This window comes from Kryptolebias marmoratus, linkage group LG2 (assembly GCF_001649575.2).
Source record: "Kryptolebias marmoratus isolate JLee-2015 linkage group LG2, ASM164957v2, whole genome shotgun sequence".
Lineage (NCBI taxonomy): Eukaryota > Metazoa > Chordata > Actinopteri > Cyprinodontiformes > Rivulidae > Kryptolebias > Kryptolebias marmoratus.
Window position 1 is genome coordinate 16,908,796 of NC_051431.1, and position 19,801 is coordinate 16,928,596.

General features: G+C 39.9%; 1 protein-coding gene across 3 annotated transcripts in view; it reads left to right on the top strand.

The window, feature by feature from the left end:
* LOC108240483 (cGMP-dependent 3',5'-cyclic phosphodiesterase) overlaps positions 1 to 19,801 on the top strand; it is a 184,368-nt gene that overhangs the window by 53,240 nt on the left and 111,327 nt on the right. For 2 of the 3 annotated variants that reach the window (XM_017423981.3, XM_037980007.1), the window contains one exon: positions 7,899 to 7,989. In XM_017423981.3, coding sequence (XP_017279470.1) covers positions 7,899 to 7,989 — 91 coding nt within the window. Of the gene's footprint in view, positions 1 to 7,533; positions 7,705 to 7,898; positions 7,990 to 19,801 lie in introns of those variants that run through there. The other variant, XM_017423982.3, reaches the window with a different exon arrangement.

Here is a 19,801-nt window from a genome sequence, read left to right on the forward strand (position 1 = left end):
AGTCTGAGAAACAATTACAGTCGCAGAGTCAGATTTCAGTTCAGGGTCAGAGCATCTCTTACATAGAGGTCACTGAAGTGATTACAGTCTGATCAAAGAGCAAGAACCAAAGAACAAAGCAGACCACGAGTCCAGTTTGTAGCTGAAGGCCTGTAAAAACTGTCCAGTCCACTTTGGACTCATGTGTAACACATCTCCCTGACAGTTTTAACCTTAATCCACATATTCAGCAAATTGACAGCCTTCTGTAGGTTTTTGCTTGTGCGTGTGTTCATTTGTCCTTGGCGTGAGCAAAATATTTCATGAACCAGTGGATGGATTTTGAAGAAGCTCACAGAAAGTTATCATCTACAACTGATCAGCTTTTTGGAGTCAACCTAATTCAAGATGGCCGCCACAGGCAACTGACCGTAGGAGACAGAAAGATCACTATAACTGAATTAATTTTACAGATTTTGAGTAAAAATTTGGTGTGGAAGTAGTTGAGTGTCATCTTCCAACACATACTTTGAGGACTACACAATGTGAGATGGTTGTTTAAACCTTTGGCATCAGCCTTGTTTGTCTGTTAGCAAAATATCTCAGGAACCTTTGGATGAATTTTAATGAAACTCTCAGTAATTACTCCATGTACTTCTAGAACTGATTAACTTTTGAAGTCAACCCATTTTAAAAAGGCCACCTAATCAACATTAGCAAACACAAAAAATCGATCTGTCAGTTTTACAGATACTGAGCTAAAATTCGGTGTGGTAGCAGCTGAAAGAAGAAGAGAGGGCAAGTTGATAACGAGGAATGAAGTATAGAAAACTGAGTACACCTGACTGTGTTTGTGATATGCTGTGTGCCTGAATTAGTACCCACACATGCACAATCCCACATGTCCAGCAAACATTCATTATTAATAAGAAAGCTCTAGGTTTGCAGCGAGATCTTTCTTTTCTCCTCTCTTCATCCTCTTCTGCCTCTTCTCGGTGAGGAGATGGCGCGTGTTGGTATGGAAACTGGCTTGTAAACCTTTCAGGTTGCCAACGCACCAACTCACATAGCAACCACCAAGCAGCCTCTCAACATGTTGCTGTGATTTCTGATGAATAGAAGTCTGAAAGGTTTTATTATTTTTGGTGTGTGGCTATTCTGTGGGCCGTCACACAACGTATCGCTGCTGCTGCTGCTGCAGTGCGATACAGGAGGCAACGACTTCACACTGAAGGAGCTGCAACCCTGAGCTACCTTTTCCAGCAAATCAAGAGAATCACTCCCACACCTTGACATTCCATAAGCACACTCAGAGGTGCTCGAAAATGTGACTCATGTTAATATGTTTACTTGCAAAACACTTGAATTTGCAGCCACCTAAGAACAAATGCCTTCAGAGCTTTTCCACACGAGGACAAATCTTCACATTTCCATACAATGCAAGATCTGTAATGTGTGTGTTTACTAGAGGAGCTTTATCTACAGCCTTTTACGGTGTCATTGTCAAGTCCGGTTATCAAATATTGGAACAGGTTATCAATGCAAACAGTGGCACTCAGTGTTAGGAGCGTGTGAGATTGTGTCTGTCTTCGTGACTTTCCAAGGTAGGGCGTGTCACCGCCGCTTTCCTGCTGTTGTTTTACTGCTTGGGTTGTTTAAGGAAATAAGTTATGTGTAACAATAAGATTAGGTAACTTTAACATACACACACACACACATAGACACACATCTCTTCAAGTGATTATTCGTGCTTCATACGCTGTGATGTTTTTAACCGGGCCCCAAACCATTTATTTTTACTTTTTATGTTAGATTTTATTTTTAAATGTCTGCACTTTCTATGAACTGGCTGATTAGATAATTACACAATGCTCTTTAAATGAACTCAAAATCAATTTAATTGTACTTACCTTGATTTGATCTTTATTCATTAATGAATCATAATAAGTCTAAATTTGGTTGTGCATTTTACGTATGATTAAGTGTAGATGTTCATTTGTCTTGTAATTCCTCTGTTTGGTTATTCACATGTGTGTGCTGTATGGATTTGAAGATTGACCTATGTAGTTTGGGGATTAAATCTATCTTTATAAAGTCTTTGTACTAATAGAATTTGTCCCATTCATTCATTAAAAGTCAGCAAGCAGGTTTGTTTCTACACACAGGCTTCCAATAAAAAACAAATGTTAGAAAAGTTAAAGTGCAGTAGCGTTTGTGTATGAAGAACAAACTCCCTCTTTGCATTTCTTACAGTAGACAGCTCTTCTTCTGGCTGCACTTCCTGCTATTTTCTCTTTAGCGACACCTAAAGCTCAGGAGGAGAACTGCAACAGCGCCTGTGTTAAAAAACAACTAAAAACTAACTAAAAAAATCTACTTTCAGTGGCTCAATTAATATTTCAAGGGAAAAAAAACAACCCAGATAATATTCAGCTAAGTTAATAGGCAGAGTGGAATGACATCAAAGAGGGAACGAGGAGTAAGATGGATTAATTCATTTTCTGCACAAACTAAATTACTAAATTCCCTGGTGACAAAAACACTGAAAGTGTTTAGGCCCAGATAGGCAGACGAAGAACACTATGGGCTGTAACAACACTGAAATGGACAAAAGCAGTTTTGAGGAATCAATGAATCAATGAATAATGCTCTAAATGTTCTTGATGGGTGGCAGGTCTCAGCTACAAGAAGAACAGTTTTGCACTTGGACTCTTTAACTATCTTCAGAAATCATCTTATATGAAGAGAGACAGAAACTTTCAGATTAGTTTTAGCATTTATCTAGTTTCTAAACTAATTAATTATAGGCTGCACAGTGACACAGTTAGCACTGTTAGGTTGTAGCAAGATGGTTGCAGATTTGAAATGCAGCTAGGTCTTTGTGGAGTTTGCATGTCCCCCCTGTTATATTTTGGTTTTCTCTGGGTCTCCTTCCACAGTCCAAATATTAGGTGAATTGATGATAGGGACTAGGTGTGAGTGTACATGTATGTGGCTTTGTGATGGACTGGTGACCTGTCCTGGTGCACCCCACCTCTCACCTGATGACTGCTGGGGACACAGTAGGCACCAGCTCCCTGCGACCCTGAACAGACTCAACAAGTGTAGAAAAATAGAAGGGTGGGTGGATTTAATCATTGCACTTTTTTCATACATGAAAGAGAAAACCACTAATGGTCTATTTATTTCCTTCTAATAATTGAAAAATATTGTAGCCCATCATTTCCAGATCAAACTGTTTTAAACTGCGGCTATACCTTGTCCCAGACTGCACATCCAAGTAAAAAAATAAAAATAAAAATCACCCTTTAAATTTTCTTCGAACCCAACCAATATAAAAACTCCCACAAGAACTAAACAGCAGAAGACCAGAGCTGTGAGTGAGAAAACCTCTCATCTTCTATTCTCTGTGCTTTTAACCTGCTCTGTGTTACACCCACCCAAATGCAACCTGATTAGAACAACATTTAGAATTGATGCCTGTTTGATACGGAGTTCACCTGCATCGAAGACGGCAAAATAAGACAGCTAAAGATCTGTGGAAAGGTTCATGTGTTGGTGCTGAAGCGTGCTGCCTGGCTGTTTTCTTGATCTTTGTAGAGAAAAAAAAAATGAGGAAAATGTTTACATGTGTAGCTGTCGTCATCGGTCTGGAATCAGCGAAGGCAGTCACTTGTGGTATGTCCAAATACAACATTATAATCACATCTTTGTATTAACTCTGGTTGTTTCAGGCAGATACGATAAGCAGGACAAAAACAGCTTTTGTGGAGGACGAGAGTGACTCCCAATCAATGGGCACAACTGTAGGAGAGAGAGTGCATGTGTGTGTGTGTGTGTGTGTGTGCGCATCAGGATAGTGCTAATACAGTTCCACCATTATGTAGATTAGCCCTATTCCCCCGTGTGCGCCTTTACCATTTAGAGCTTTCAATCACTTGACAGCTTCACAGAAGTCAGGTCAAACACAGACACACACACACAAAGATTACATCTGCATCTCTGGACATGTGCATCATAAATCACTGATTTTATGGATATCATACATACATAACCCCCCCCCCCACCACACACACACACACACACACACACACACAGACCTCAGACCAAGAATACTGGATCCTCGTCACGTTCCAGGTTCATAGGCCGGTCGTTATTTTGCTCTGCGCTGTATTTATCCATGCCACCTCACTCTGTGTGTGTGTGTGTGTGTGAGTGTGAAGGTGTAATTGAGTGAGTGAAAGTGATTACATGTCAGGGCTGTGTGTGTGTGTGTGTTGATTGCATTTGAGCGGTAACAACAGGCCTAGTTTTAATCACGAGCTTTAGATCAATACTTTTTTTTTTCTTCTGCTAAACGTGAGTGCGTGCCTGCGTGAGTCCATAGTGATTGAAGAAAAACAGATTTTGCTGAGAACTAACTAGTTTTAGTGTAGTCTTGTGGTGTGTGTGCCTGTCAACACCACTGTGTGTGTGTTGCTGTGTGTGTCAGAGCTCTGTCTGCAGCCAGTCCTTCACAGAATTTAGATTATGAACTGTGTGCAGTTCTGATTATCTCTGTGTGCCTTGCGGCTGTTAGCCAACACTGGTCAATACAGTCTGAGCTTCTGCTGTGCTGGAATAACCTTTTACCATGTGTACGAAATAGGCAGCCTCAGGGTTAACTGGGACATTACAGCATTTTATAGCTGAGCACGCTCATATGAACAAAAATCACCCTCTTGATCTACCGCAGCTTGGAATATGCATCAAAGCAGGCTTACTTTACATATACATACACAGCATTGTAATGCACCATATAATGTGCTGTTATATGCTAAAGATTATCATTTTAATTTATATCAGAGGTGGAATTTATTGGCCTTTCCCAGATTTATTACTGTTTCGATGATTATAAGGCACAAAACAGTAATTGACCCTCTGCAGAACATAAACCCGGGTCTGTATGTAAAACAGCGCAGCCGCAGGCCTCGGTGTTGTTCATCAGATTGATGGACTATCATTAGTCAGTTCTAATCCAGCTGCTGAGCTGCAACATGTTAATCGTTCTGCCTCCACCAGTGTCACCTCCGAGAGTCAGCTGTCACGGCTGCACAGGGTTTCCTTCTGCAGCTGTTTGCTGATAAATCTGTCAATTGATTAAAGGTTTACATCAGCAGCGGGGAAGATTGGGTGGGTGAGTTTATGTTCAGCTGGTTTTACGGAGCGTTTCAGGATTTCTTTCTCATGTGTTTATTCTGACGTGTAGTAGTGTTACAATTTGTAGGACTCTTTGTATCTAGCAATCTTTTTTACCAAAAAAAAAAGATTAAAATAGACTGTCTGTAATCACAAACCTAACCACATTAAACACTTCATAAATAAAAGTATTAATCATGAACATTTTTATGAAAGCTACTCAATCATTACAAAATATGAAATAAAACAAAAAAGGTTATCCTGATCTGAGTCAACGTTTTCCAGATATATTGAAATGCTATTATGAAATGCAGGTTTGCACTCAATGTAAACAAAGCACTCAGCTGAATCTGCTGAAAACCACGTGGAAGCTTGAGTCACGTAATTGACCTACATTAGGCCGACCACAGTTTGTGTAGGTAAACAAATATGACGGAATTAGATAAGAGTAGAATCTCAGAGAAGATGTTTAGGTGGAAATATAAGAGTGGATCTGCTGCTAAACACAAAAGAAAAGAGAAAGAATGAGTAAAAAATACTGGAGGCAGTCTTTTAGCTGAGAAAATTTCCTTTACATTGTGTCTGTATGGGCAGTACTATTATGAATCAGTGATCAGTTAGGTGATATGCAGACATGGTATGTAATGCAGAGGTTTTGTAAATAATCACAGTTCAGCCTCTGAGAGAAAAAGTGACACTTGTTTTGAATGTTGGACTGATTTATCTGCCATACGTTTGACTATAAAACAACTTATATCTCAAAGATATGTTGTTTTTCCTGTGAGCAACGTCCTAATTGTGTCACCCCTGATCATGCCGTTTCTATAAAAATGGCAAGTTTGGACAGAGCTGCTATTTATTTATTTAATGTCAAGATTTGTAAATTGTTTTTAGAGGGAAAGGGGGCCATAAGCCACACTGAGATCATAGTCAGACTGTCAGATCATTATTATGATGAAGACGTGATGTGACTGAAAGCTTCAGTATAAATTATAGTAAATAAAGACCAAGAGATATTCTGTTTTATCGGCTGCAGAAAACATCAGTTCTTATTTCCTTCTGCCGTGACTTTAATTAATTATTTCTGTTTTCTGCATCAGGATATGACTGTGTTTATCTTTAAAAGGTGACTCCTGACAGGTAATTGTACCTTCTGAACAATGACTGATGATCTGACACAAAGTCAAAGCACTTTTAATTTAAACGGCAACCTTTTCCCTTTGGAGATTTGCATTAATAAATGTTGCCTCTACACGTCAAGAGGTCGCTTTGTAAGAAAATATAAACATTGTAATTTGAGCTGTTTGAACGAAGAGGTGATAAAGTGGCTGAGTGATTTGATTACAGACGTCAGAGGTGCAAATCTCTGACCCAGGGTAAAGCTGGAGCTACAAGGTTTTTGTCTGTGTGCTTGTTCGTCTGTAGTGTTAGCAAAATAGCTCATGAACCACTGCATGGATTTTACTTTTAGAAAGTAATGGTTGGATGTATTTCTACAACTCCTTAACTTTTGACGTCAATTCCATTCAAGTCGGCTGCCATCTCAGCCTTAGCAAACCCAGAAATGGCTACAACTCAACCAATTTTGCAGATTTTGAGCTTTAGTGTGTCAGTCGCTGAGAGTCATTCCCAACCCACGCTCCGAGCACCGATTGTTTGTTTGAGATCTGTTATAGTAAAAGGCTGTAGTCAACTCTGCCTGTCTGTCAGCAAAACCACTAAATTAATTGTAATGGCGCTTTCAGAAAGTAACTCAGTTCACTGGGCGTACCTCTACGACTTTTGGAGTCAGTCCAAGTCGAAATGGTTGCCACAGCTTATCGACCGTAGCCACAACAAAAATGCTCTAACTCGAGCAGTTTTACAGCCATTAAGCTAAAATTGAGTGTAGTAGTAGCTGAGCATCATACTCAACACATATTTCAAGCACTAACAGATCACCCAAAAGCTTGCATGCATAACGTCTCCTACAAGGTTTGACCTAAATAGCTAGAACCCTGTCCTTTCTTATTATAAATAAGTTCAGTTTAAAACTCTGGCATGTGAGTGGCGGGTAATATGCATTCCTTCAAGGAATACTAAGCCTTTAATTTCCTGTCTGCATTCACTGTAACTACACTTTTGAGGACCCTTTTCAAAATTACATCCACAAAAACATTGTTTTGACTCAAAAAATAAATGGTTGAAGTGGGTTCTTATGGTTTTCACCTTCAGTGCGCTCCATCTGATTCGCCGTCGGTGATGGGGTGAAGGATGGGGAGGGCTGAGGGAGGCGGTAAGACCCAGAGGAGGAGCAGAGTCGGCGAGAAGGAGAGAGAGAAGTGGGAGGAGAGAGGAGGAGGGACGGACGGCTCTATGTGCTGCTGCTCGTGGTGTCAGCGCGCCAGTGTGTGCCTCAGCCTGCCGGTGAGAGCGAGCGCATTGCTGTGCAGCTGTCAGTGTGTGTGTGTGTGTGTGTGTGAATGTGTGTGTGACTCCAGCGCTCTCTCTGCGTACGACAGGTGGAGATGACATGACTGCACTTGAGAAAAAGAAAGCAAAGGACCTGTAAGGACTTCACACACGTGAACACACACCTTTACATTCCTGCACTTCTGGGATCAGATAAAGAATGTGTGTGAGAGAGTGTGTGTGAATGTGTGTGAAAATGCAGTTCCTCACTCAGACTTTTCAACAGCACAGCTGATAACATAAAGACACAAACAGAAAGAGGTCCTGATTATCAGTTTTGGTGTTTGCAGACGTGGTCAGCAAGTGTTTCTGCGTCCTGAGGAGAGTTCAGCTCCGGCTCTGAGTGCCAGACAGTCCACCACGTTGTCCGAACAGCTCCAGGTAGGATCTTCTCACTCTCTTCCTCTGTTTTTTTTTATTTCTTCTCAAACTAAGTCTCTAACAACGAGTACAGCACCAACAGGTTGACTGTTACACACACTCCACATGTTTACTTCTTCTTATTTCTCTCCCTAAAATAAAATAAAACCTTTCTGAATCAGGAGCCTTTCTCTGTTATTCCCTTTTTCTTTCCTCTCTTTCTCACACACTCTGTCCTCCTCTTTGCTGTACTTCATCCCCTATTAACGTATGTGCAAACGTTGAACTTTTGTCTGGAGGAGGTAAGTTTCAGCTCCTGTTGCTGCAGCCTTCTGTCTTTCTCTGATGATTCAAGCAGCGAGAGACGTTACACTGTGTGTGTGTGTGTGTGTGTGTGTGTGTGTGTGTGTGTGTGTCAGAGAGAGAAAAAGCTCAGACAATAGGCGGAAAGATAAAACATAAAGCAGCTATAAACATAAAAGGCAGGAAATTAAAGCTGGTGACTTTAATTCAGGTCTTTGTGTGTGTGTTTCAGGGTGCTCATTTAAAGTGATGTTCTTGCTGTCTTCAGATCAGCAAACTTTTTTTTCCCCCCGTTTAACATCTTGTCTTTGCCAATATTTGCATATTGCCGCTCTTTCCTGTGTGTTTGTATGAGTTATGACAAGCTGATAACTGGGAGCTAAAATTGCTGCTTTCTTGTATCTTTAAATGTAACATCAAGCAGCACAAGTCTGAGTGTTTGTGTGTGTGTGTGTGTGTGTACGCTGTGAGCTTCTGATTTATATTGCAGAGGGATTTTAATGTTGGCAGGGAAATTGGAAAAAAAATGTTTGATTGGCTGCCAGTGTCGACATGTTGTGCTCAGATCCAATTACCTAGAGATGTAATGCTGTGTATGCTCTCAGTGATTCAGGCACATGTGCACCCCCCCCACTCATACACACTCATAATGTGCCACTCAAATATGATAGAGATGCTCTGTAGAGGCTCTGTGCTTCTAAAAAATACTCATTATTTTTCTGCACGTGAGTGTGTTTTATGTCAAAGAGCCTTTAGAAGTACAATATTTGCTTTTGGTTTGCATTGTAAAGTGCTCCTGCAGGTGTGTGTTGCTCCTGCAGGTGTGTGTTCGTGCAGAACACTTTAGTGCATTTGTCAACACTGCTCCGTCTTTAAAACTGTAAACATCTTCTTCTTTAATTATATTTTTTTTTGTGGATTTAATGTATTTACTTCCATTCAGCTGTGTGTTTGCATGTGTGTGCACCTTGATGTTACAGCGCCGATGTGCTGCCTTGTTGGGCCCTCCCTGATGTATTCCTGCGGCCAGGTTGCGTTGTTGAAAGGCTCGTCTAGCTGCATTCCTCTCTTACGCCCGCTTGTTTGTGTGAAGGGTTCATTGCCGGCGGCTCGTCACTGTAGCGTCACCGAACTGTAACTTGTTCTTGTGATTTTGGCTGCTGGTGAGCTGCGCGGCTTCCCCTGCAAGTGCTACCTGGGGTGGGAAAAAATGGCTCAGCTTTGTTTTCAAATGAGTGTGTGCAAGAAAAGGAATGTTATCAGTCATTTTTAATCTGTGGGGTTTTAGAGTTGTGCCTTCTGGAGTTCAAACTGCTGATAAAAGCAGGAAGCTTTGGTCATCAATGTTGTCATAAAAGTAAGATTGTCACTATGCAATGAAAAGCATTCATGGTAAAGAAGCCATGAAAAAAATAAATAAATAAAAAAGCAATAATTGCCTTAAGTTTCATTTTTTGTGGAACAAATTATGCCTAGTGCCCAATGCAAATGTCTCCTTTTGAGGCAGTTAACAAACCAGAAATATCTTAAAGCTGTTTGTTTTATTGATGATTAAAATCTAATTCTTTCGCACATAAATAGTTAGGGGGTCTAGGTCTTTTTGGCAACGATCCTGCAAGTTTGGCACGTCCTGCTTTTGAAAGTTTCCCCAGTTCCTCTTGGCAGAAACGTTCAAGTTCAACCAGAGAGAGGCATGAGAGTATCACCGCACTGTTGTGGTGCCTCTTCCAGCTGTCAGGATCGTTGATAGAAACTGGAGTACCTGCACAAAACCCACGCATGCAGGCACAAGAAAAAACAACAACAACAACAATAAAACATGAGAAAGGCCAAGATTCAAACCAGAGAAAACACTGCTAACCATTCAACTCTGTTAATCATGGTTTACCTGATGGTATCAAACAGAGAGAGTGAGAAAATCTAAAGTAAAATCCATTTTATTGTGATCTAATTTGACTCCGCTTCTTTGTTCAGTTTTATTAAATTCAGTCAGGTTCTGTATATTGTATTACATTATGCCAGTTTGTAAAAGTAGCCTCAGAAAAGAAGACACTGTTTTCATTCCTCCCCTCTAATTTGACCAAAAAAACAAAAGAAAATCCTAAAAATCTGATGCTTCCATTAATTTTTTCCAATGTCAATGTGTGTTTTTACTGACACATATTGGTAGAATTGTGGCTGGATATTGAATACTGTTTCTCATAGCAAGAGAAGAACATCTAGGTAGGAGAATAGGACATGATGACATGCAGGTTCAAGACAGCCTTTGCACTGATGTATGTACAATGCTTCATATGTTTGAATGCATTCACAGTGTTGCAGAGAGAGGGAAAAGATACACAAAGATCAGCAGAAAAAATAAAAACCAGCAGCTTGATCTACCATGTGCTTGCAAAAAAAAAAGAAAAGAAAAATCCTGCAGATTAACTGCACCATTCACTCAGCAATCTTCATGGGATTTTACTTGTTACTCACTTATACTGAGGAAAAGCTTCTCTCAGCCTGATCTGCAAAAAAAAAGCCTGATTAGAGGAGGACGGCGCTGATGTTTGTCTTTTTATTAAGATTCCCAGAGAAGCTCAGAATCTCCTTCAGATCAGCAGTGAACCCGTTGGTTACATATACATGTTCAGGATGTCCACTGGTGGCTCCAAATGCTCAAGCTGCTGAACTTTTAAATGGTGCAGAAAAGCTCCTACATGCTCCAGATCTGTGCACTGATGGAGGTTTGGAGACAGTTCACTTAGTTAAAACACTGTCCCCTAATTATACAAACATTTAACATTATGTTTAACATAAAATATTTGCTCATTTAGGATATTCGGAACAAAATATTAAACCGAGAATCTCACAAACCTGACATACAAAGTTATTCTAAGCAGATGTAAAAATCATCAGAAGCTTAACAAGAAGAAAACAACAAAACCATTTTTTTTAAAAAAGATGTTGTTCAGCAAACTTTAACATAAGAACATTTAATAGCTTGGATTGCTAAAAACTCATTTAGCATCAGAAATAATAATAGTTATTATTCATTTATAAAGTCACAAATTCACAAACTGAACTTAAAATCTTTGACGTTGTGAGTGGTGAAGAGTTTGTATACTATATCTGCATAAAAATGGTCAAAAAGATTACACTTAATACAAAAAAAATCTAAGAACTGATGTCAAACATTTATGAATATTAACTAAAGCAGGTTTAATATTAATATAAAGTTATAAAAGTTTTAAAAAGTCAATAAGTTTATGTAAAAACACAAAATGAATGTTTTTATTCGATCATGCAGCTTTTGACAAAGTGAGGCAGTAAAAGCAGTAAAATTTATTTTCATTAGGAGTCTAAAATGGTAATTCATCTGTTTGATTTCCCTTCCTCTTATTTCCAATAAACTTCTGTTTTTTCATTATTTTGCCGCATAGACGTCACTTTTTTCCTCACTTAGTCATTGTGTACAAATGACAGACAAAGCAAAAGAAAGTCTGTTCTGAATATTCAAAGGAAAACACTCCAAGGGGACAGCCACACACACGAGGCGCACATTTATTGCACAGTGTGTTTATGTTTGTGTGTGTGTGTGTGGGTGTGTGGGTGTGTGTGTGTGTGTGTGAGAGAGACTCGCCCTACATAGCTCAACATAAGTGACGTAAAGTGTTCCTGCTGAACGGACCAGGTTTAGCCCACAAAGGTTTTATTACTCTGTCGTTATTGTTTTCAGTTTGCAGTCAGGACAGAGGCTTTTTGCTGCTTCCTCACTGCCTGAGGAAGACGAAGGCAGAGTTTCCTAACAGGAGCAGAAGCACAACTGTTGCATTAGCGGCAAGGAGCACGTCCCGGCATGCCCAAACGAACGTGTCCGTCTTTGTTGATGGAATTACTTAAACCTATCCGACCACAAATATGTTGCTCGCATCATTACAGTTAACCGTGAGTGAGAAATAAATTGAACTGGTTTGCTTTCATCTTTTTTGTACTCTTTGATCGAGAAAATGCAAGGAGGACGGTTTTTGCCGTCTTCCTTTGGGGCGAACTGGCGAGACGCAGAGCTGAGCCATCGGCGGACTGCTCTGTCAATATCCGTCACTTTATTTTAAGCTCGATCACTACACAAAGGGATTTGGTGCAGTAATTAAATAACATAAATAGATTGCTTTTGTAAAGTTTGATGTGACCAGAATGAATTGAATTCATTAAAGGAACAGAGCTCCGACTAATATTGAACATTTCGTGTGGAAGCAACAGTTTTGTCCTTCATCTCAGGTGTGGCCTTTTCAGGGTTGCATGAAGGCTTGTGTGTGTGTCTGTGTGTGTGTGTTTTAATGATCTCTAGTCTACTTTTTTCTTCTCTTTAATGTGAGCATAACAGTAGTCTGTTGCAGCCGTGAGCAGCAAATGCACAGCTTGATATGTACCAAGTTCAGTCAGGTGAACACAGCATTGTTTTTGGTTTTTTTGCTTTAGTATAGAGGAGGAAAGACTTTTGCCCTTTTCTTCATACTCTGTCTGATGCTACAGCTGATAAGGCACTAACTACGGATAACCTTTTAACAAAGCATCACTATGACCAGACTACCCCTTTAAGACTAAAATAATCTGCAGTCCTAGAGGACTTGTGACGGTAGCATGTGACTGTATCTTACAGTGAATCAGTGCAGGAGGTAGTTAAGGCTAATGGATTGTGACTCACTTTTCACCAACAGATTACTCCTTAAAACCTGCAGGAGCTCCGTTCTCTGTCATGATTCAGACTCATTTCAATGACAATTTAGAGAAAAACTGGGCTTCATACGAAGATGACGACATAGCGCAGCATGTCACTTCCTTGCTAAAATAACTTCACTCTGCATGCTTAAATTACACCTTAGTACTGACTGAAACTAAAAAAAAAAAGTAAAGCGGTTAATGCCAAGGCTTTAAACAGACTGACAGGGAGAAGTAAAGATAACTTTGCACAACTCCTGCATTATTTACACACAACAGGAAACACTCCTGAAGTAGATCACCTCTATATGATGGCAACAGGAACTCAGATTTCTTCGCTTCACCTTTTGAATACCCAGTATTCTAGTCCAGTTGAAGTCAGTCAGTAAATATCCACCAAGTTCGCTCTCCCACTCTCGGTTTTTATTGCATTGATCGCTGGTGTGTTGAATGAAACTACTGGGTCCGGGATCCATAATGTTGCACAATTCTCCGTGCCCTTCTTGGATTCCAGGCCTCCAGGCACCCGATGATTACAGGTAAGATGTGACACGCATGAGCAGAGAAGCTGCAGCGGCAGAATCTGTGCAGTGAGATGACAGCTCGAATTGACCGCCCATTTGTCGATGGCGAAAAAGAAAATCTTGGCTGCTCTTTAGCTGATCGAGAGCACCGTGCCGGTCAAGCTTGTCTGAGGACTTAGTTTCATTTTCTCGGATTGATCCTTATTTTTACAGTGCTACTGACTCTATAATATGGCCTCAAATTAACTTTTCATTTGGTTAAATTTACTTTTAATGAAGTTAGTCCTACAAAACCACCATTGTTGAGCATTAAAACAACATATTTGTCTTGAAGGTTGTGTTCGGAGCTTATTTCCTTTTAGAAAATAAAAAAATAGCATTTCTTCAAGCAATGCATATTGCTCGCTGCTTTGCGTGTCGAAGTTTTAAATGAGCTTTTGCACGATCTGTTAGTGCTCGGAGGAGTATGTAGTGGGGATGACTCTCAGCTACTGCCACACCAGATTTCACCTCAGTATCTGTAAAATCGACTGAATTATAGCCACTTTTGTGTTTGCTAAGGTAGATTACATTGATTTCATTCTGAAAATTTCATTAAAATCCGTCCGCTGGTTTGTGAGATATTGCAAACAAACACATGTAGAGACAGACACAGGCGATTACATAATCACCTGCTTTTAATGGCAGCAAGCGGTTCATATACTGCATGTGTCTGTTAAAACTGACTAGTTGTTGTTAAATCACATGCATCACAAACTAGAGGTTCTTGGCTTCTTGCTTCTTTCCAATCCACAGCTGGCAGCAGAGAAGCTGTTGGATTCTTGGACGGACAGCAAAAAAACTCACACTGCTCGTGTGCATATGAAATTCTTTAATAAAAAATAAACTTTTCTGGGACTTCTTTCTATCTGACTAGCGAAAACCCATCCATTTGAGCATTAAGAATAGCAGAAGCCTCTTTTTTACAGCCCTGATCAATGCAGAGCCCTCAGGCTATCAGTGAGCATAATGCATCGATAATAGGCTGTTGAATTAAAGACCACAAATGTCAGTAAAAATCAATAGGTTGCTGCTTTAACTGTAGTGAATTTTTAGAGATACTGCAAGGACACAAGAACATATTATTTAGTCTGTATGCTTAAAGCGTAAGTTCAAACTTTATGGTATATTTGTCAGTCAAATGCACTTTTTAAGGTTTTACTTGTTTAAGTTTTGCAATGAACAATCCAAGATTTCCCCTGGCTCAACAGACTTAAGTAAATCTAATTACTTCAGCAACGCCAGCTGTTTTTGTTTATTTATTTTTGCTTTATCTATACTTCTTATATACAGCATTTACAAAATAAAGTATATTTAGACAAGAAGACAACAACTGTATATTTTCAGTTGCAGTTTTGGGTTGAATGGACTTTATGTCCATTTAAAATTCTTCTATTTGCATCACTTTAATTTTTAAATGAAAATTTATATTTTTCTGGTGCCTCAGATTTAAAAAAAACAATAACGCACAAAGTTCTTTCAGTGGATATCCTGAGTACAGTCTGAGGATCATGGTTTGTGAGTCAGTGTCAGGTGTTTGCAGTCTTCCTAATCACGACAACAAAACAAATTTTTTTTTTGTTCCAGACCTCGTGGCATATTGGGCTCCAATTGAAGTCCTCCTGTTTGATCTCCTGTCCTGCTGTGCCGCCGTTTCTCCCGTTGCAGGGCTCGTTGTGGCTGAATGATGCAAATCCAAACACAGTGGGAAGAGTGTTTTACATTGCGAGTGCACAGCGGTGTTGCATTATGCACTGTGAGGGTTCAAAGCCAGAGGAGTAAAAATTCACACAAGAGCCGGCCGTCGCGTTTCGCCTGCCGCGGCACTTTGGATCACGTACCCTGATGAATGACCACGGACTCGAGGGCACCTTCACCTGCCAGTGATCCTCTGAGAGTGCCGTATACGTACGAGTGCGTATGTCTGGGTTTGCATTTTTTTTTCCTCTGATAAATGGACTGCATTATTTAGTGCTGCTGAATTTTATCTCAAGTGGATCCCTGCAGGATATTGAACAAGCACTTCCTCTCACTTTCCCGCGTGCTTGTGTGAGTTTGTTCGCACGTATATACCCACACTGCGGTTGTGTGTTTGCTGTTCAAGCCCTCGGGTGATTCGGGTAGCTCCAAAGAACATGAGTAGGCATTTGAGGCCTCAGACAGCTAATAATCATGACACATTCCTTATTAGATGGCTGAGTTAGTGCAATAAAAAGCAATCTAAGAAGACACATGATCCAACAGGTGCTGCAGAAGGGGGAAAAAAGAAACTGCAAACATTTGCTAGCCAGCATCTTGCTTGATAGCTTGCTGAAAATGGCATTACTGTGAATGAAAGGATGAAAGTAAATTTTTTTTAACTTTGTAATCTTTAACTTTAATATGTCTCCACACTATGTAGTGCCAAATTCATCATTTTAAAACGTCTTATCTGTATCCTGTTGTGTTTATTTGCTCATAAGTGAGAATTTGCAAACACAAACATGGCTATGACTCATTCTTTGTTACAGGTATTCTGCTCTGATTTGATGTGAGAGTCGTCTCCATCACACACTCTGAGCTCTAACTAATTTAATGAGACTTTTGTTTGAAATTTTGGTGTTCAAGGTAGAGAGGGATATTCAGTCTGTCATAGAATTTTAGTTTCTGTATTGGCTGTTTTCAATTCACTACATGCCATGAAGTTATGGTTTCATCCATAGTGAAGATATTTTTAAAATGTTCCTATATATATATATATATATATATATATATATATATATATATATATATATAGAGAAACTGAAAACTATTGATTTCAGGTAAAAGTCTTGAACTATCGAAAAGCATCCAAATCGGCAATGTCAGTCTGCAAGAAACTCTGCAGACCTCGTTTATCAGAAGGGACTAGATGGTAAAAAAAAAACCTTTTTGTGTCAATAATCCTCAATATTTGAAGTCTCTACCAACCTAAATACTTTAGCAGTCCAACTTCTTCTTGTATTTAATATTGGATTAGATTTTTACTAGTTAGCTGTGATGAGGTGATGATTGTTCGCCTCTGGTTTCTGGAGGCCCAACCATTTCAGTGACACTGTTTTGTTGACTGGAGCACAAAGTTTTAAAAATTAGGCTCTCTTATGTAACGTCAACATACCATATAAATCAAATGGAGGAAGATGCAGTGATAGGACTGAGGAGCATCTGCTTGCAGCATTTGTTCAGACAAAACACTGCATACGGCTAAATTTGCAAAAGTCCCAGAAATAAAAATATAAATAAAGACCATCTGGCACTTTTTTCATGGGTCACATTCAGGGCTAGTTATTCACAGTAACTGTGTCCATTTGGTCATTTCTCTTTGAAAACTTCTTGATGAGCTGGAGCTTTTTCTTCTCTGGTACAAACAGTTTGATATATTTCATTTTTCCAGGCTCCCAAGGAGGAAGTAACAGAACAAGGAGAGAAGGGAATAACTATTCACTCCTTCCCTCCTTACCAGCATGGTCTGTTTGGTCAAAAGGTGAAGAAAGCCCATGGGCGATGGGGGCTTTCGGACCTTAAGGTGCAAAGTAAGCTGGATTAATCCGGAGGATAAAATGCACAAAGAATAAAAAAAAAACAGCTTAAGACTGGGAGGAATTCGCACCACGCTGACCTAACAGTTTGGCAGACAGTGGAAGGACGACCGGGGTTTTAATATTGCTGTGCTGATGAGTAGATCTGAGACGGGATTATCAGCCAGAGCCGACGGGGGCGGAGCCTGCTCAGACACATTTCAAAACAAAGGCCTTTCTTGTACGGTACATCATCTTCTTCTTCTTCCTCCTGCTTGTGACCCATAAAAGTATCAGTTTTTGATCTTGAAGGACGTCTCTGTTCCTAAAACACATCTTGAGCAGAGAGGAGGATTGTGGGAAGAGCTCTGAGTGAGGACAAACAAACGTGTCCATTTTGCAAATGTTTTTGTAACAGTGACTTCTAAGGTTCACATATTGTGCTATGAAATCTGCACGCTGTAATTTTGATGCATATAGATGGCTTCTGTTAAGCTCATTGGAAAAAAAAAAACAACGAAAGGAGAAAAAGAAAGAAAGCGAAGACACAAACTGAGAAATTAGATGGCACTGACAGTGAGAGGGTAAAACAGCACAAACTCACAGGAGGAAATGCATGTAAGTGATGTTAATTAATACAGAACATCATAAACTGTTTTTATTTACTTTCAATTTTTCAAATCTGAACAAACAGTTTTGTTCATGTTTATTCACTAAGATGTGAAGGAGTAGATTTCGGATTTTATGTACTTTCCTTTAAATTGGACAGTTCCTTTTATAAGCTTCAACAGTGAACCAAGTGAAGCTGAGAAATGGCTCCTGTCTGGCCACAGACACATCATCATCACACTTGAAGCAAAATAAAAGGAATAAAACAACAACTCATGAGTCATCATCTGCCTCATGTAACGCACACGGGTTTCAGAGGAAGTTCCCAGGAAGTTCAAAACTACGTCATTAAGTGACGTCCCACCTACAAACGCTTTGACGAAGGAAATGAATAAGATGCTTCATCACACTGTAAGGGTGCAGATGCTTTCCAACTTTTCTTGCTTTTATTTGTTAAAATTACAAATTTTGGCTTTCGGAATTTTCTGTGACAACTCATTGTCTTTAAAAAAAATATTCTACATGACAATGACATAATCAGCCATAACTGAAGTCTCCAGGCCTTTTTGGTGGTACCTCAAACCTGTTTCAAAACTCGTGGGGACCGAGCTTTTCATGCGGTGGCTCCGATGCTTTGGAACGCTCCTCCACCGTCCCTACGCTGCACAGACTCTTTTAAGAAGCATCTAAAGACATTTTTATTCAGACAGGATTTTACCTAATTTGTTTGCTGCTTTTCTTTACTTTTTTTCTCTGTGAAGCACTTTGTGACGTTTGTGTCTGTGAAAGGTGCTATAGAAATAAAATGTACTTACTTACCTGCTTCCCCCTCCAAAATAATTAACTTTTTGGCTCAGGTAATTTCTCACATCGGAGCAACGACGTCATTTCTCCAAACAAGACGCCGATCCATCGGCCCATCTCCCAACCTGCTGTTACTCTGAAGACACTGACGTTTTTAAATTACAGATGCAAACTATATTACAATAATACACTTATTGGGGAAAATCAGATGCCCTAAATACCCACAGCTGATTTAGGTGAGAGTGGCAGAGATGCTGCAGGACATGAAAAGTGTTGTAAGCACTGTCGTGACTGGAGAGAAACAGAGGAGTGAGGAAAATGTGGATTTATAGCAGCTGATATTGTCATTGCAATAGTCAACTATAAAACTGCATGTCTTTTTTAATTTTGTGCAATCCTGCTACATAAATTAATGAAGCTCATAAGATTGTTATTCAAATATTCTGGTGTTCACTTGGTAGTAAATTGGGAGCAATTTATGGAGATGGTGTTATAGCACTATGGTACATATATAGTACATATGCTTCTCACCTTCGTGGAGTTCCTTTCATCTTCTTTCTCCCTAAGCTGCAGAAAAACAACCTTCAGACAAAGAAAAGAAAAATAAAAAAAAGTTGTAGCTTTTCTTTGCTGTTTCATAATCCGATGCATAAATTCCAATGTAAAACTCAAGGTGGGTGGCCTGCCCACGCTACTTTTAACGAAAGAATAGTTGCTTCAGTCTTCATCTGGCATCGCCGTCGGAGCCCAACGTCAGCAAGGCCAAGTTAGATAAGAATGTGAGTGCAGAGGCAGGAGAGAGGCAGCATGAGTAATAGACAGAAGCTGAAGCACAGGAACTGCAGCATATGGGGCAAACGGATGGAGAGATAAGAGGTAGATGGATGGACAGACAGTTGTAGCCTTCAATTCCTTTTTACAGTGTTTTCTGTAAGTCTCAGTCTGTTCTCAGTTTGCAGCCCTTCCTATTGTGGTAAAAGAGAATTACTGAATGAACACTTGAATAGAGGAGAGAACAAAAGGCAGACGGGAGAGAAAAGAGCCACAGAAGTGCGTGAAAGAACAGCGAGGAAGGAAGCGTCAGTGTGTGATTTCCCATGATAATGTAACTAAAAGAGAAGGTCGTGTCCCTCCAACACTCGCTCTGTTGCCGACTACTTTTGTTTGTTTGCGCGGTTGTGTTGCCCTCGGCAGCGCACCCTGCTACCCTGACCTTCGTGCGTCTCTGACATCTTCAGTCAGGCAAAAAAAAAAATTACAAGAACCACCATGAGGGGACTCGTGCGTCTTTGTGTTCGGCTGGATGTGAGGAACAGG